Here is a 19,352-nt window from a genome sequence, read left to right on the forward strand (position 1 = left end):
ATTTTGAACTCAAAGAAAACATAACAGCAAATAATGATATAACTAGGTACTAAATTCTATAATCCAGGCCAATCCTGTCTAATGTAGTAGTCACCAGTCACATGTAGTTATTTGCATTAAAATGAAATAAAATTAAACATTCCATTCTTCAGTTGCACTAACCACATTTGGTATTTAGTGCTCACATGTGGCTAGTGGCTACCATACTGGATAGCATAGATATAGAAGAGGTGGTTCTTTCAGACAGCACTGGTCCTACCTGTAAGTGCCAGAGATGATGCAAGCAAAGAGTGTTGAAGACTGGAGTAATGGTGGAAGCCTTCCTGTAGCAGGTGATGTGTAGACTTGCTGTCAAGTATAAGGAATAAGGGCAGCACCTCAGAAAATGCAGATGTATGAGACTGTTGAGTAGAGGAATGAGTTGAGGGTTGAGTTGTTGATGAGTAGATGGATGGGGGAAGATGGCCAGCATGGAGTTTGATAAGGAGAAATATCTGAGGGGTGTTTGTTGGTTTATTCAGTTTCTGAAATAGTATGGATGTAATCATCTTTCTCTATGCCTGTATTAGGCTTATGCCCTAGTGAAATGCTGATGGTGTTCATTATTATTCCATTGTTTGTGCTGATGTTTTTGTTGGGGTTGCTCCAGTTTGTTGAGTGTTCACTCTGCACCTGCCAAAAATTTCTATCTGTCCAATCCCAAACCAGCAGGCGATCCTGTCTCCCAAAATGAGACAGAAACACCCGAGGATGACTATTCCTGGAATCTCAACTGCCAAATGGGAGAATGGAGGAACTGGGGGTCAGTGAGGCAGTGATAGGGCTGTGCATGGTCTGAGAGTAGGACAGCACCAGGAGGTGGGCCAGAAGAAACCATGACTTCTGGGCGGCCTCAAAGTGTCTCAGAATGTCTTTCCCAGGGACCACGTCCTCCCTTATTAAGTGGGTGCTCCATGAGTGTGTACAAATGTTTTTCGAGGGTTGGGAGTCTCCATTATCACCTCCATGTGCCATTGTCAGCTGTGTACAATCTTGAACATATCACCTGTCTTTTGCTTCTCCCTTCCAACCTACCAACTAAGAGGATCAGCACCAAGGAATACCAGCGTGGCTCCCAGTTCTGATATGCAGAAGTTTTGTGATTTCTGAAGTTTTCTGTTCCTTCTTTAGACTGTCTAAGGTTTTTCCCTGAACGGGATTTGAAGGACATACATCTCCTGGAAATGGACACGTTCCCCCCTAATTTTTTAGAAGTTCTAAACCCTTTTATAGTCAAGAAAGATGCAGAGGTGACTTATTTCTGGAAGGAAACTGCTTATGTGTTTGCAGAAGCTGTGGCAGCATACTTCCCTGAGGCAAATCAGACTTTCTGGCACATTCTTTCCAAATGTCACAATTCAACAGAAAAACACCTTTTCCCCAGGAAGTTGGAGCAGCAGCTGGAACTGCTTATTTGTTGAAATCATGCAAACTCTAGAGCTGGGGGGTAGGTTGGGCAGTATGAGATTTTAATATACATTTAGCAGAAGTTAATGAAGAAATCCACAGCTCAGGGGCAGCCAGTGATGTTTCTGTTAATGTTATTAAATATTAATGAGTTGCTTTTTCTCTTTGGGGCTAAACAGCATGCCTGATGCACCTTTTTAAATTACTGCATCCCTAACAGGTAGCAGAGCTGAACAGAACTGCTTAAGATGGTTACATTTAGGAAGGAGCATTAAGACATTTCTCTTCTTCCCAAAGCTGTTTAGGAGGGCACCCTTCCTTCAAAGGTTACTAATATTTCTTAGGGTTAGCAGAACATTCAATGGCTTTAGCTCATAGAGCAACTGGGGAATTTTCTGGAAGCAGTGCAGATAACACCACAGCCCAAACGTTGCTACAGATAAGCAATGTTTAGAAATCAGATATTCAGTGCTGTGCTGGTAAATATTTAACCACCGGCTCTCTTAGAACAAATAAATAAGTAAGCCCTCATTAGTAGCATTTGCTGATTGTTATAAGTATCCCCAAATGTGGCTGATTTTGAGACACCAATGTAACATTAGTGAATACGGAATTGAGAAGAGATGTCCAGTAGCACAACATTATATAGTATTTCTACCATACAAGCACATAAATGTAAATAACCTCAGGAGCATAGGTAAAATAATAATACATAATGTTTTATATATAACAATATTTTTATAATAATAAATGTAGCAAAATCATGAGGCATCTGTGTGTTCACTACCTTTCAAATATAATTTATTTAAAATTTGAAATAACTTTTAAGTTTTTTTTTTTAAGATTTTACTTATTATTTGAGAGAGAGAGAGTGAGAAACAGCATGAGAGGGGAGAGGGTCAGAGGGAGAAGCAGGCTCCCTGCTGAGTGGGAGCCCCATATGGGACTTGGTTCTAGGACTCCAGGATCATGACCTGAGCCTTTGGCACACACTTAAACAACTGAGTCACCCAGGTGCGCCCCCCACCACCTTTTCTCAAAAATATTTTATTTATTTACTTATTTGAGAGAGAGAGAGAGAGAAACAGCAGGAGAAGGGAGAGGGTCAGAGTGAAGTAACTTAAGTTTTGATACTGGCTGTGTTTAACAACCATCAATGATCTTGCAAAATTCCTGAACTTTTAAGTCCATTCTCATGAGCAGTTACAAGCTACTACAAAGTCCCCAGTGAACTTGCCAGTTGGGAGATCTCTAATCATTGATCAGGACGCACGGCAAAAGATTTGCTTGACAGACCTCTCCCTTTCTTCTTTTCTTCCAGTTTCATATAAACATGCCATATCTTGAGATACGGTCTTGAGATTAATGGTCTTGCCTGCTACCTTTCTAGTCCAGGCCTCTGTAGCACACTTGGAATGCTTTCTCTGGTCCACACTAGAAGGTCAACTATGGGCTCATATCTGCCTGCAGAGATAGACCCAATGCAGAGGCATAATTAGTGTGATTACTTTTAAGCATAATTGGAGTATTCATTCACTCAGTAAATATTTAGCACCCCAACATCCTAAGTACTGTTCTGAACTCTCACATTATATAGTATTTCTACCATACAGGCACATAAATGTAAATAAACTTAAAATGAACAGAGGTCTCTGTAGCTTCAATGTTTCCAACATGTTTTGGTCACAAATATTTTGTCTGGGAAATCAGGGAAGGCCTCATCTGACCTAGATATTGAAGAAGGATACTTAGCAAACTTCCAGACACAGACAAGGTAGAGTGCTTCAAGGCCAGAGACTAAAAATGCAGAGGCAAAGAGGGTTGAAAAGTTGGCCTCGATTGTTCAGGTAGGTGTCTGGTGTGGAGGAAGATGGTGAGGAGGTAGAATGTGGTGACGCTGGGAGGACATTTTATATAATAATCTCATCAGTGAGTTGGTGCTTCTTGTTGGTACCACTTCATACTGTATCACCATGTTCTGCTTCCTGCTATATGTCCTTTGGTTGGCTATGAGGCATGTTGTATCCCTCTCCCCAAAGACTTGAAGTCCTTGAGGGCAAGGACGGTTGTACTTCTTTCCCAGGACAGTGCACATATTGAGTAATAAATAAACATGGACTTGAACTTGTATTCCTATCTCCTTTCCTTTCCTACCCTAGTCACACACATAGACCAAAATTTGCCTCCATTTTCATTGGGCTTTAATTAAATCTTGGCTCAAAGAACATTGGAGCAGAAAAAGAAAGGAGGGGTAGGTCTGGAGAGAGTGATTTTCCTTGCTGTTTTATGTTTCATTAACACTCAGTGGATCAATATTCAAATGTCCAGGCTGTTCTGCCTGGCCTGTGGGTTTCAGGAAACCCTTGGATGCTTAACTTAGAAGCATGAATTCTCCTGCCAAGTGAAGCTACCCTCACTGACCTCTGGTTGGTTTCAAGAGCAATAATACTTACTTTATTACCTTTTTTCTACCCTGACATTTATGCATCTGGGAGCCTTATGAAACTCCCAAGAAGTAAGGAAACACCATTCGCATTTCAGATGGGGGCCCTCCTCTCTACACTGGTCTTACTTCTTCATTTTGAAATGGGAGGGAAGAAGGGGAAATCATACCTGACTTTCTTTTTTATTATAGCGAGGCTTTTATGAAAACACAGAAAAGAACTGCGATTTTGTGGTGTTCTTATAGGGAAACGGGAGCTGTGTTACATGTATTTGAGACAGTTTGAATGGCTGTTTGTTTTACAGGAATGCAAATGTATATATTTGTTTGAGGAAGAATTTGTAGGAAAAGTTAAAATAAAATCTGTGAAATTAATTTTGGAATAACACCTGTGGAATCTTACCCAGAAATGAATCTTGACCTTTAAAATCATCTTGGTTGTCATTATCACTTACTTCTGTCAGTAATTTTACTGTGATCCAGAAGATTCTTTTAAGCTTCTAGCATCCCTGATACCCAACTTCAGCCACTGTACCTGCTATAGGATATACATCGATACCCTTTTTAAACCTGGAATCTTCATTTGATAATACACTTCTGCACACTGGATTTCCAATGATTGAGGATTATTTCTAAACCTAAAACTCCATTCAAAAAGTCTGAATATTTGCTCTTTGCCAGGAATATTTGAAAAATGCATTGCAGCTTTTTGGATGGCTGTAGGATGTATTTGTGTTTGTGTATGGGGGGGGGAGGGTGTTTTAGCGTTTATGCGTCTATACCAGTGAGCAATATTCATTTTCTGGACAGTGACTATGGCTATGAGAGACATGGAGAGAGCCAGTGTGTCCCAGCTTTCTGGTACAACCCAGCATCCCCATCAAAGGACTGCAGTCTTGGTCAAAGCTACCTAAACAGCACTGGGTAAGTAAAACACCTAAAGAAACTCTACTCACTATTCTTCTGTTTCCCTAGATTGCCATTAAAGGTAGCATTTCTGTTGAAGCGAGTTGGAGCATAGAGAGTTTGTTTACAAGGGGCTTCTGAGAAAGGCTGAGGAGTTCTTTACCTTTTTTGGAAATATCTGAAGAGATTTCTGACTACTATATTCAGTGCATTTTTCCATTTGCCTCTGACAGACCATAGCTATGGTTTTGGTCAGGCCTTCTCTTCTGGAAAGAGATGCCACCTTATTTTGGGGGCCCTGAGGGAAATAAATTAATACAAGTGGTAGCCACATATTACAGGGCTCTCCAGGGATAGATGGACTAAGGCTCTTCCTGGCTGGTGCTAGAAACTGAAACTAAAAATTCAAAAGTCCCATTCTAGGGCTCCCTGGGATAAGAAGATCAAGCCCCACACTTTCTTTAATGGCCCAATGATGTGTGTCTTTCTCTTCCTGCTCACTTACAATTATGCAGGTGTTTGAAAAAATATTGCCTTAAAGACTTGTTGTCTTCTGCTCTCCTTTGCTGGAAGAGAGTTGGAAAATGGATCGGTGGTCTGAGACAGCATTTTTCAGATTTTAATGTGCTATGAATCACCCAGTAGTCTTGTTAAAATGCAGCTTCTGATTTGGTAGATCTGGGCTGAGACTGAGATTCCTCATTTCTGAGAAGCTCCAGAAATGTTATCATTGGTGTCCTGGGACGACTCTTTTGAGTAGCAGAGGATAAAGGTGTTCTGGACTCCAGCCTCAACTCCTTCAATGGGTATTCTGCCATTTCACATCGGTTACTCACCATCTTAGTACTTTTACCTTCTCTGGTTATAAAATATTGGTTGGTAGGTACTGTCTACTCAAGTGATGTCTTCAGAGGGTTAAAAAAAAAAAAAAAAGCGATGGAAGAGATGTACTGAGTGGTGTAAGCTACCACCAAGAATTTTTAGCTCAATATTTGGTTCTAGGGGACTGTTGCTGGGCCTTGAGCTGGGGCTTAAGCACTTTTAATGTAATTTTATTGTAAATGTCGGGTTCAGGCATTGAAGCCATTCACATTACAGATCCAGCAGCATGAACTTAGAGATACAGTATCAGAAAACATAGTGTTATGAACTTTGAGGAAGAGGAATATGATGGGCACAGGTGATCAGCTAGGCCACCAAATTACATTTCAACATCTCTTATGATCATGTGACACGTTTAGGTATACCCAGTTTGAAGTGACTTAGGTATAACTCCAAATAAGGTAAAATCCCAAATAGTCAACCAAATAAATCAGGGAGATTAAAAGGAAGGACAGTTTGTATTTTTTCAAAAGACTCACTGCAAATATCTACACACATCTCTAGTTTGCTTAAATGTTGGCTTATATTACTTATATAGTTGTCAACTATAGTTGACTATAGGCTTATAGTTGTCAACCAGCTGGCCAATTGAGGTTGAAGAAGAAGAGTAGAGGATATCCAGTTTGCTTTAGAATATAATACCCACCAAAATACCTGCCAGAAGTAAAAATTAAATATCTTGTAAATGACTAGAAGTCAGCAAAAAAGTGTATGTTGATCACAGAAGTTTGATGGTGTAGAGTAGTACTGACCAAAAGAACTATAATATGAGCCACAGATGTAATTTAAAATTTTCTAGTAGCTACATTAAAAAAAAATTTAAAGGCAAAGTTGATTTTAATAGTATATTTTCTTTAACCTGATATGTCCACGATAGTATCATTTCAACATGCAAGACTAACCACATTTTAAGTGCTCAGTAGCCACAAGTAGAAAGTGGTTAGTGTATTGGACAGCACAGCTCTAGACCCATTATGAGTTCAGCAGGCAATTAAAAATAATATGTATCTACAAGGGGATATGTTGTAATTCTATCTGAGGCAGTTACTACACACAACATTTGCTTAACATCCTCCTGAGATCTTGGGATAGAGATGTAGGGCTGGTAGTTCAGCAGTTTTTGGGGGGTGGGAAGTGGAGAAATGATCAGGAAGAATATTAGGTATAGTGGAAGATAAATGTCATTCATAAAAGATTTTGTTTTGTCTGCCTTCAACTGAAGGGCTATCAGAAGAAGGCAACGTGGATGGTTGGGTTAATTACTCCTGACATATAGGGTAAAAGAAGATGGTATATGATGATGGTGGTGGTGCATTTATATTATGCGGGTTTACCAGAAGATTGATTACATGACACCTTATAGATAGTGGAAATAATGTCCGCCCTAAAGGTCAGGATGGTGGACAAGCCATTGGCTCAACTTCCCATGCTCAGATCAGTGGTCAAGTGACGTGATGTGTCATCACTATGCACAAAGAGGCCCTTGTTCTAAAAAGCTACAGTGCTTTGTGGGGAGGTTTCCCATGCTAATAACTTCTCTGAGCAACGTGCTTCGGATCTGGCATTTGTGGGAAGTGAAATATTAGCAAGAAGAGAAAAGAGGCTATAAAATAGCCCAGTAGCTCCGGAGCCAGGACTAGTATGTACGAAAGGATGGGTTGATGTCCTGGGGGTAGAGGGAAGGCAGGAAGAGGCTTCCCAATGAATCAGAGTGAGGGGTGGAGACGGCCTTAGGGAAATACCAACAAGGCCCTCCCTCACAGAAAGGAACACCTGCTTTTCTTGCTCCGCTAGTCTAGTGGCTTCACCTCCTTCCAACGCACCTGTGAGTCAGGCATTGATTTTTCTTGGCTGGTTTAGACACTGATCTGATCTGTGGCTCACCAGGTAGGATCAATAATAATGTTTAAAGAGCTGCTCTTCCTCAGATGGAGGGATAACAGTTCCTCAGCTTTGTTAGTTGAGACTCAGTTTTTAGGAGCCACTCTGTGAAACATCTCTCATTCTGGTTTTCTTGCACTCTTTTTCTAACCTGTGCACATGTACACACGCACACACGCACACACACGTACCCCCCACCACGGACAACTGTCAATACTCCTCAGGTACCGGCGGATTGTGTCCAACAACTGCACGGACGGGCTGCGGGAGAAGTACACGGCCAAGGCCCAGATGTGTCCCGGAAAAGCCCCTCGTGGCCTCCATGTGGTGACAACTGACGGACGCCTGGTGGCAGAGCAAGGGCATAACGCGACCTTCATCATCCTCATGGAGGAGGTTGGTGTTGTCCTGGGTCTCTAAGGTCATAACTCACTTTCCAGAGAGGGAAGAAAAAGATCACGTGTCCCCATAAGGCCCAATTCCAGAGTCAATGGTGAGAAGACACACGGAGTGAAAGAAGGCTTAGATATACATGGACCTCGTCCCTTCATCCCACATCATGGACCTAGGCTCCAGGTGGCCCATTTGTGTCTGGAGGATGCAGGTCTGGATATATTCTTTGAGGTCCTCCCTAAGGGTCTGCTTTGTTGAAGGAATGTTTATCACCAGAGGACCATATAGTCTAAATCTGCCAGAAGAATGGAATTCTTTTTTCTTTTTTTTTCTGTTACTCCCAGAGCCTCTTTTACTTTATTCTAACCCTTAAATCCCCCTGATTAAAAAAGCCCATAGGGCTTTCAAAGGGTCTTGAAAGTGTGAGTGTGAGTGTGGGGGAAGATCATTGCCATTCTTTAAACTTATTTGTATAGAGAATGTCACATTAGTTGCTTTTCCATCAGCTAGTTGCTCCATTATTTCACTTTTTTGTGTCTTTTGCAATCGGGGCAGTAAAATCAGCCTGCATTCATTCATTCCAGGATGGAAATAGCTCTGTCTTGTGCTTCTTGCTCCCTACATGAGCTATTTCATCTCTTTCCCAAACCAAGGAGTTTTTCAGGCACTCCTTGTTGAGGTGGTGGGGCAAGAAAGCTTGCCTGATTTACAAAGCCCTCTAAATTTGTATGCAAATTGCTCTGTGCTCTTCAGATCTTGGAAAGAGACCAAAGCAAGCCAGTTTTTTTTTTCCCCCAAATGTGAATACTTTAGAAACCTTTAAAGTCTGGCCCATACTGAACAGGATGGTGAAGGTTCCTTATCCTGGGTTGACAGATTCTTCAGTAGTAACCCACACTGGGGGCTTGAATTAAAGGATTTTAAGATTCAGAGGAGGTCATTATCACATTTCCACTAGGGAGTTTCCAGGACCAGCATTATAAAAACCTTCTCTTGAATGGATGTGAAAAGCCACGATCTTATCCATTTGAATTGCCTCCAGTTCATTTCCACTTCAATTTATATTCATAAACTCAAGGGTAGTCAACATTGTGCAGGGGGCAAGGGAGCACGTATCAATATTTCACTCACATCTGGGTTGCCATGGGGGATGAGGCAGAACATGAAACTGTGATCAGTGCACATTCACTGGACAGGAGGATTGGCTCATAATTCCAAAATGATGTGTATCCCTTTTTAGTCCATCAACCCTCTTTGTAAATAGAGAGAGCTGATTCTTCTTTTTTACCTAGGATCCTTGTTTTGTGGTCAGGTTGAATTGCATTTATCCAGTCATTGACCTACTATAGTGGGAGGAGGAACAAAGAAGGGTGGAGTTCAACATCACCTCTTAAGAAGCCAAGTATTAGCTTGGGATGGTAAGATGTACTCACCTGAACCCATGCCCCATGCAGCCAGGGGGGCTCTTGGTCTTCCAAAAGCAGAGATTGGTGAGCTGTGATGGTGGAAAAGGCTTCAGGGAAGAGGAGTGTAGGCAGGTTTAGGGAAATCCAAGGTCAACAGAGTACAGATGTAATTTTGACTGGTAAGCAGGATTCATGTCTAGACTGGGAATAACCATCCTATCTCACAGACTTATTTTGAAAGTGTTGTATAGTGTATGTGTTAAGTGATTAGCATAATGCTTAGAATATAATAATAAATCTCAAAACATGAAACAATTATAATTATAGCAATATAATTGAGAGCATCAATGTTGAAACCAGACTGCCTGGGTTCAAAACTTGTCTCTTCCACTACTAGCTATGTAACTTGGGTCTACTTACTTAATTTCTTTTTGTCTCCAATTGTAAAATGGGGAAGTAATGCTTTTTGCACTATAAAGTTGTGAGCTTAATTACTTGGAACTGGAAAGAAATTTCTTAAGTGTCAGCTGTTACTATTATTGCTGTTGTTATGATTTTGACACAGGAGAGAAGTAATTCAACCAAGTGTGTGAGGGAGGCAGGGAATGCCTCGGCCTTCCCACTCCAGAGCTCCCTAGAGGCTTTATGCTATCCCCTAGTGCCCATTCAACCAGCTCAGGCTGCCCCAAGCTTGGGTATGCAGGGATAACAGGTCCATAGTACTGCCCATAGTGCCTGCTAGATATCAGATAAGGGTCTGATTGCTAATTGTGTTGAGGGTACTTCAGCCTCCTGGGAGTGGCTCTGGGTCCCCAGAAGGGTGATGCTGAAGACACAGGACCAAGCGTCCAAAAGGAGTCAGACCTGACCATGTCAATGAGCTCTGGCCAACTGCTGTTCCTCTCATTCAGGGTGATCTCCAAAGGACAAACATCCAGCTTGACTTTGGGGATGGAATTGCTGTGTCCTATGCTAACTTCAGCCCCATCGAGGATGGCATCAAGCATGTCTACAAGAGTGCAGGAATCTTCCAGGTGACGGCCTATGCAGAGAACAACCTGGGCTCGGACACTGCTGTCCTCTTCTTACATGTGGTTTGTAAGTAGTCTGACCCATCTTCTTTCTTATGCTCCTTCCAGGGGACAACTCCCGCTGTCCACAGACTTCTAGGATGCAGAGTTGAGACTAGATTTGGCGTGACTACTATACCAAGTAATGACCCAACTTGACAGACTGAGATAGATGTGTGCTCATCCATGTTTCAGTTTTCTGATACTGAAGTAGATTATTTTGCAAGTTGGGATAACATTGCCAACTGGGCTTTTCTTTTCAGTTTCACTGTGTACTGATGGAAGTGTACGCAGGCAGATACACATTCAGGTCAAAGTCCCTTCCCTTTGCTTTAGAGACTCATAAGGATCTAGGAAGAAGAAACTCATCTGGTTCACAGTCACAAGTTCACTTTCAATCTGCTATGAGTGAAGGTAGCCCAAATCAAAGGAAGTTTTTAATCTCTGTTGGAAGACCCAAAGAAGGATTAAAGAGACATGTTTAGATTTTTTAAATGTAGTACTGAACACAAAAAAGAGCTTAATTCTTACATACAAGGTTACTGCAAGTTCATTCCTATTATGAACAATTCTAAAGACTCTCCATTTTTTTTGTTTTTGTTCTAGAATATATTTCACTGCTATTGACCATTGCTTGGCACAAACCAAACAACAGCTGAAGTTCTAAACTACTTTGTTGGGGATACATTTTGTGTATCTGCTATCCTGGGACTTCAGTCATGTACACTAGAACTTAAATAGTATGATTTTAGAATGTTGGGTCAAGACATATGCTTATGAGTCTGGTATTGATTTCCTATGCCTTTATCAGTGATATTCATGAGCTTAAAGGATTCCATAGTTATAATTTATATACCCCATGATGTTTTGGGAGTAATATGCTACTTATGGTGAAATGTATATTTAAAAGGGTCTAAGTGAATACAAGGAGTACTTCTAGCTCAGTGACGACAAACTCCACTATATAAACAACCCACATTTAAAAGGTTTCTGGGAAACTGTAAAGCACCTAGTCTCCTAGCATTTTGATCCTAGTTGTATCACAAGGATGGTGGGAGGGGATATGCATAAGAGGACACCCAGATTATAGATCAGTTCTGTCCCTAGAGATGCCAGGCTACATGGCCATGAGATAAATTTTTTCTTCTGTGGGTCTTATGAACTCCAACTTTAAAATGGCTTAATTCTAACTAGCACTTTGCCTCATGGGGCTCTTATTACAGCAAATAGGGACTATAAATAAAACACCCAATTATTTACTAGTTTATTCAACAAGTGTCTGTTGATATATATATGCACTCTGCAAGGACCTGGGGAAGCAACAATACAGACATGAATGGCCTGGGCCTGGAAGAGCTTGCATTCTGGTAGGGGAGGCCAGGTGCTACTAGAACTAGGGGCCACGCTCCACCAACTCTACTCATTTTGTGTCGGAAACACCAGGTCAAAAACCCAGGCAGGTGGTGTCCCAAGTATTCATAAGCCAGAGTTTAGAACAACAGGACCTCTGTTTGAAATCTGATCATATGCCTTTGTTAAACATATAATATTGGTCAAATTTTGTACTCTTTACAAACTTCTGATTCCTCATCTTAGTACTTAGGTTATAAGGAAGCTATGAGAATCAGATTGGATTATATGTATGGCTGAGGGGTCCCCAAGATCACACCCTCATGTTTTTGCTTCACTAAAAAGACTCATAGGACTCTACATATAATAATACTCAGCCTCTGATTTATTACAGGGGAAATAGCAAGATCAACAAAGGGAAAAGGGCCATGGGGCAAAGTCTGGAGGAAACCATTTGTGCCCTCCTCCCCATGGTGTCACACAAGACATGTGTAATTCCTCTAACAAGGAGTTCCAGGAATATGTGAGGAGGGCTATTTACCAGAGAAATTCCTTAGAGACTCAGTACCCATGTTTTGTTTTTATATTAATTAATTTTTAAATTTAAATTCAACTGGCCAAGTTATAGTATGTCATCAATTTCTGATACAACGTTCAATGATTCATCATTTGAGTACAACACCCAGTGCTCATCATGTCACGTGCCTTCTTTAAAGCCTATCATCCGTTATCCCATTCCCCCTACCCACATCCCTTTTCTTAATCCTCAGTTTATTTCCCCAAGTCAAGAGTCTCGTATCATTTGTCTCTCTCTCTCTCTGATTTTTTTCCCATTAATTTTCCCCTCCCTTCCCCTATGGTCCTCCGCACTATTCCTTATATTCCACATGTGAGTGAAACCATATGATAATTATGTTTTTCTGGTTGACTTATTTCACTTAGCATACTACCCTCCAGTCCTATCCATGTTGATATAAATAGTAGATATCCATCCTTTCTGATGGCTGAGTAACATTCCATTATATATATAAACCACATCTTCTTTATTCATTCATCTGTTGAAGGGCATCTCAGTTCCTTCCATAGTTTGGCTATTGTGGACATTGCAGCTAAGAACATTAGGGTGCAAGTGCCCCTTCTGTTTACTACATCTGTATCTTTGGGGTAAATACCCAGTAGTGCAATTGCTGGGTCATAGGGTACCCATGGTTTGTATTGAGGACTAGTCAAGTAGGCATTCTCTGCCAAGTGTCTGCCAGAATTCCAGACATCTCAAGGAAAGTATGTATTTAGAATAAACCATATTGTTGATATAAATAGTCTAGGCATAGTGAACCACTCTTATCAGTTAAATGTTGACTGGAAATACTCTCAAAGCCAAGTTTCCAGGTGCTAGCAAGGACCAGTCTTGCATACAAGACTTTCTAAGGATGACAATTTCAGGTCTATGTTAACATTTTCCTGCACAGTGTACAAAATGCCACTTACACCCAGCTTGGCTCATGATGAATGTGGCCTATTATAGTAATTACTAAATACTACCCACTAACTTTCTGTCTGATGCTACTGCTGCATTTAAAAATGAAGACAGAGAAAATTTACTTTCCTCTCTCCAAACCACCTTCCCCACCCATATTCCTAATTCCACCAATAGTGGACCTGCCTGATGGGTGTAAAGCCCAGTGTATCTTAGTGGCAAAAAATACAACAGCTAGGAACCGATTTATACTGTGGGTTATGGGCTTGAAGGAGGAAATGTTCCTTGAAACTTTTATCATGCTCATAATTCCCTCCACATCAATCATGGCTGCATTTACCAGCCAGTTATTATAGTGGAAACTGCTCTTGGCCTCACCTTGGGCCATTAGCTAACAAAAGTAGTTGTTAGCCACCCATAATAACCAATCTCACACAGATTATTCGATTTTTATCAAAAAGAGCACTATTTGACAGGGTTTTAGACATTTTCTATGGTCTCTCTTGAATCCCCTCAGCTTTCTTCTTCCTGTTCTATGGTGTGTTCGTCCCTAGGTTGAAGCCTGGAGCTTCTGTCTCAGGTTCTTTGCCCTAAAAAGCTGTTACATGTTGTTGTTCCTTGAGATTCTATTTAGCCAAACACACTTGTCTTAAAGCTGGAATACCTGTTTGTATGGCGTGCCAATTCATGGAAGCCATATCCTTTTGTTTGGCATGAGTCTAGGCAGAAGGAGATCTCATTTTATCTTTTTGGGCATAGGTCCCTGACAATGTGTGGCTGGACCAAGGCCACTGAGTGACAGAAAGCTGAGAAGAATTTCCAGGGCCACAAGACATTAGCAGCATCATCACTTAACTGAGGAAAGGCCCGGGGTTCTGAAGAGCTGGCAGGGGAATGAGCTTCATGCATTTTGAGAAGAGAAATAACAGGAATTTTCACTTTAAGGGTAAAGCGCCCTTTTCCCAGCAGGGGAGGAATGAGCTCTGCATCTGGGCACCAAGAAAGTCTCTGAGGTGTTCTTGTAAGACACAAAGTTCTCTCCTTCCTGCCAGGACATGGCTGGTCAGGGACTCCTTCCTGCTGTCTTGTTCTCTTCCTCACGGATCAGCAAAACACGAACAACAAAGAAAGATAAATCACATAAGGTCCTACAAATGAGTAAATAAAGTCACAAAAGGAGCCAGTGTTTACGCATACCTTGTGTTTCATTTTTTATTGTTTCACGAACAATCAAATCATAGAAAAATAATTGAGCAGACTTTCTTATTGAAAATAACTAACCCTTCAGCCAAATGTGTTTCTGAAGCAACAAGGTTAAAATGATTTGCTAAAAGAAATTATTTGCTGGGAGAAACCTTCAGGGTCATCTGTCTGTGGTCAGAGAGATGGAGGCACAGATTATTCCCAGGTGGTAAATACACAGATTCTCAAACACTTGCTGCTTGTTCTGAAAAATGCAGTGTGGACAGGGCCAAGCCGACCAGGCTGCTCCCTTCACTTAAACATCAGTCTTTGTCCCAACATCTTCTCCCCCAGCATGTATTTACCTACAACACAGTGAGAGTCAGACGAACTCCCACTGTCTTTGAGGGACTTCCACCCAATGATACACGGAGACAGTGATAGTGGCAATGGTGATGGTAGAAACAGTGACAACCCAAATCTAATGCTATAGTACTTTTAACCTCCGTACGTCCTAGTCATATGTTTTTATTCTTATAAGGAAGGCAGGGGATGCAGTAATGGGCTGTGTAGTATCACGGCTCTAGAAGATAGAGGAAAAGATCATACAGCTAAATTTAAACCAGACCAGAAATGAGAAGAAGCCATCTGTCGTCTTCCCTTTAAACTGAGCTGTCCCCAGAGTGACCCATGATGTAAATAGTGAAGACTGAGTGGTCAGGAAAATGTCCCACCTGTGAGAAGAACTAGGGGCCCCCAGGTGAAGGAGACGTGTGGACTTCAGTCTTGACCTTTAGCCATGTTCGCACATCAGCGCTATCATAATGGAAACTATGTACTAGCAGCGTGTGAACAGCTAATTCGAATACTTTAATTTGATTTGGTTAAGTAGGAGGGATATAAGAAAAGTTAAGAAGGGAGAAGGAAGGAAGGAAAAGAGAGAGAAAAGAAAGGAGGGGAGAAAGGAGAAGTTGAAAAATAACATCTCATCTCCCTCCCAGAGTGTGACACTGACATGTTAATGTTTCACATCAGCATTTTCTTTCCTCTTCTCATTTTATTTTGGAAGTGAGTTAAATGACAGACCTCATTTATTATGGGTAGGGTATGTTCATGCATGTTCTCTCCCTACTTGTATCGGTTTTCTAAGGGAAAAGAAGAGAAATTTGGTCACCTTTTTGCAAACAGCTTTTTTATTCTTTGGGAACATGGCCTTTGTTTCTCCTTTGATTTAGGGAGATACACATTTTCCTTTTTGTAAAACAGCCTTGCCAGCTTCTGAATGACACCCACTGAGTATTGCAGATGACAGGCACAATGGCGGATTGTTGAAGAGGATGGAACCAATTAACAATCAAGGATAATGGAAGAGCCCTCCACATGATGCACTGACCCCACATCACAATACAGGCTAATTGTCAGAAATGAAAGAGACTGCTGTTTTTCTTCCTATTTATTGGCTAAGTGTCTAGTCAACTAGCTTTGTCCTTGGATTGGAGGTTCATAAGCATTCATGGCTGGGCACATCAGATGTAAATGAATTTCAGATGTCACTCAAAAAGTCTGAAGCCTGGTTTGAGTTCCCTATTATACAAGGTGATTTGTTTCAAGCACACACACACACACACGCACACACACACACGTACTTCAACATTTGTGAGTTTGTGATCCTTGTTTTATTATAGTTGATGGTAATAAGGGTTAAGATTAAGAATCTGGGGGTGTGATAAACTTTGTTTATTCGAGGAACAGAAGCATTGACACTGTTTCCCATTGTTCCCCCAGGTCCCGTGGAACACGTTCATCTCCGAGTGCCATTTGTCGCCATAAGAAATAAGGAGGTCAACATCAGTGCAGTTGTGTGGCCCAGTCAACTGGGGACCCTTACCTATTTCTGGTGGTTCGGCAATAGCACGAAGGTTTGGCCCTTTCTGGTCTATGTCTGAGTAGATCTGTACTGATTTCTCCTGGGCCCCAGCCTCCATGTTGATGTTGGGGGCACCAGGGATGGGAATAATAGGGCGCACTTAGTGAAGCTATGAATCCACAGAATTGGATACCACATTCGTCTCTGTACTAGGTTCATTATTATAATAGGGAAAGTTCAAATGATCCGAAAGAAGAAAGAGTACCTTGAGAAGCTCCACAAACTTGCTTCCGTAATCAATATTTTTAAAACTTCATTTACCTTATATATATATATTTTTAATCCTGGGCTTTCTCCCACAAGATATATAATGTTAAGGGAGTCACTTAGCATCTCTGGACCCAGCAACTCCATCTGGAAATGTGAATTCTTTCTCTAAATACAAGGCTATGAATATCAAAGGGGGTAATTCATACAAAGAACCCTTCTCCAAGACCTACTAGGTGATCTACAAGGCCAAGGTTCATTTAAGGAATGGTAGGGAATGCTGACAAGTCTTGAAGAAGGGAACTCAGAGGGACAGACTCTGAACTTGGCACGTCCTCCCTACTGGTGATGGTGACATTTGTGTTAACAATGCACAAGCTGATATAAAAGGATTTGGAAGCAGTTAGGCTGAGGGTCCCTAAATGTAATGGCTTAATGTTTTTCTCTATTCCTGGTTTTGTCTTTACATTTTCCTTGGCTATTCTTGATGTGATTGCCAGTTCTCATCTTAGACTTTTTATCTTTAAAAACTATTTTATTTATTTATTCATTTGAGAGCGCATGTGGGAGGAGGAGCAGAGGGAGGGGGACAAGCAGACTTGGTGCTGAATGTGAAGCCTGACATAGGGCCTGATCTCACGATGCTGAGATCATGACCTGAGCTGAAATCAAGCGTAAGATGATTAACCAACTGAGCCATTCAGAAACCCCATGATCTTTCATTTTTGAAAAATAATTTAAGAAAGATATCATATCAGACTTGGAAATGCTGGACATCTCGAGAAAAATGAAATAAATAGTCAGTTCTGGTATAGTAATTCCTTTGAAAAAGGAATGAACAATGATGGTTTTGTTTGTTTCGAGATGACTGAAGACTGAAAAGAACTTCAGGCCCTGCATGGTAGGAGTGGGAGAAGGTTCACCCCTGCTCTTTCTTAGGGAAGCAATGATATGGTGGTGTAAACATGGACCTTGCAGTCACAGAGACACTGCTGGTTTATGTGAGCTTGAGGAAGTCATTTGACCTAAAATTTAATTTGCTCAACACAAACTGGAATGAATAATGCCTTTATCATCTTGACTGTTGTGAAAGCTAAGTGAGATACTATATAACTCCCTGACACACACTAGGTACTCACTAAATGGATGCTTTTCATTTCGATATAAAACCTAGGAGTTAGGATGGGTTGAAACAAGAACTACACTTATGGACACAAGGGGCCCTTTTTCTATTTGCATTGTTCATGCTATACACTTTCAAGTCACTTTCTTAGTATAGGTTACAAAGCTTTTGCATTTCTGGAATTACTGTTCACCAGGACAAGAGATACAGAGGTTGGTTATTAAGATCCCCTTTTGGTATGTTAGAGAAGTAAAGCTCCCTGTGTGAGATGAGCATCCCAAGTTCAAACATCTGGTTAATTGTAGAGCCAGGTCTCCTAACTCTCTGCTACCGTGCTCCACCCCAGTCCCAGGATGCTTTAGCTGCATCAATCTGTTTGTCTTCTGGAGGTTACAGACCCTAAAATCCTAGTTCAGTCACTGGTAGGCATACATGGTGAACGAGAAAGAGAAAATGACTTGGGAAGATAAATTAGAACTAGAGAATTTTAAGTTCATTTCTCTGCTGAGAACTTTGGCTGTCCAGCCAGGGAATTCTTTTCTGATAGTGTCATTTACCTGGTAATCTTTACTGAGGCTGCTGTGCACAAAGAGGGTAGTTCTTGGCCATTGTTAACACAGTGATTTACTCAGAAACCCCGAGGAGCTAGAGACACAGCATTTCTCTACCGTGCCATTTTTCCCCTTTCATTTTTTCTCCCTTTGAATATTCTAAGATCTGAATTTGAAGACCCTTACTAGATTAGTATCTTTGATAAATAAACACAGAAGTGGATAAAGGGACTGCAGAGTCAAGTTTCTGCTTCTCTAATGATTATCTGTGTTCATTTGAACAAATCATCTGATCTAAATCTCAGTGTTGTTGTTGTTGTTTGTTTGTTTGTTTGTTTGTTTCTGTAGAGCAAGGATACTAATGTTGAATCCATGAACATCACTGAGTTATTATTTCAAATATCTCCCTAGCTTATCTATATTATGCCATATTAAAACAGAAAATTTTAAATTACTGATTGACATTATAGTTTGTTTTTGGTTTGGTTTGTTTTGGTTTGGTGTGGTGATGACCTGAGTGTTCCTTCAGTTAGGAATTTCCATCTCTAAGCTTGAGCATGAAGTGTTGCTCAAATACCCAGCATAGAGTAGTTTTGAAATAGGATGAATCTGGGTCGCAGTCCAGACTCAGATTCCTTTTTGCATATGGCTTTAATCAAGTCATGTAATTTCTCTGAACCTTGGTTTTGGTCATTATAATGCTAGAATAATAATAGCAGTAACTATTAGTAACTAACAGTAAGCAAATGATAATTAGGAATAGTAAATATTAGTAACTTAGATGTGCTTAGAATCTAAGCACTTGAAAATATTAGTCACTGTTGAGCTCATCATTTGTGTCAATGGCATCTACATCTCAATGGTGTGTCTGACTTGGGTTCCATAGATTTCTTTCCCACCTCTGAGAGTGGTCATTTGGTTCAGTGAAGGAGGTATATTTTCAGTGCTCTTTGCCAGCACCATACCAGATACACACTGAGGTGATTTCATTGCCCAATAACTGGTCCAATGAGCACCATATTTGGCTGGCAAATTAATGAGTATCTTTGAGTATTCTGGTGAGCTCTCTGATTTTGGAGCTATTTTAGTTCCCTTTGACTAGCAAACT

General features: G+C 40.9%; 1 protein-coding gene across 2 annotated transcripts in view; it reads left to right on the forward strand.

The window, feature by feature from the left end:
* Nucleotides 1-19,352, forward strand: part of SORCS3 (sortilin related VPS10 domain containing receptor 3) — a 587,951-nt gene that overhangs the window by 541,826 nt on the left and 26,773 nt on the right. For both annotated transcript variants that reach the window (XM_082722548.1, XM_082722549.1), the window contains 4 exons: nucleotides 4,700-4,813; nucleotides 7,783-7,954; nucleotides 10,269-10,455; nucleotides 16,222-16,355. In XM_082722548.1, the coding sequence (XP_082578674.1) occupies nucleotides 4,700-4,813; nucleotides 7,783-7,954; nucleotides 10,269-10,455; nucleotides 16,222-16,355 (607 nt within the window). The remainder of the gene's footprint in view (nucleotides 1-4,699; nucleotides 4,814-7,782; nucleotides 7,955-10,268; nucleotides 10,456-16,221; nucleotides 16,356-19,352) is intronic.

The sequence above is a fragment of the Mustela nivalis genome (genome assembly GCF_964662115.1).
Source record: "Mustela nivalis genome assembly, chromosome: 2".
NCBI classification, from domain to species: domain Eukaryota; kingdom Metazoa; phylum Chordata; class Mammalia; order Carnivora; family Mustelidae; genus Mustela; species Mustela nivalis.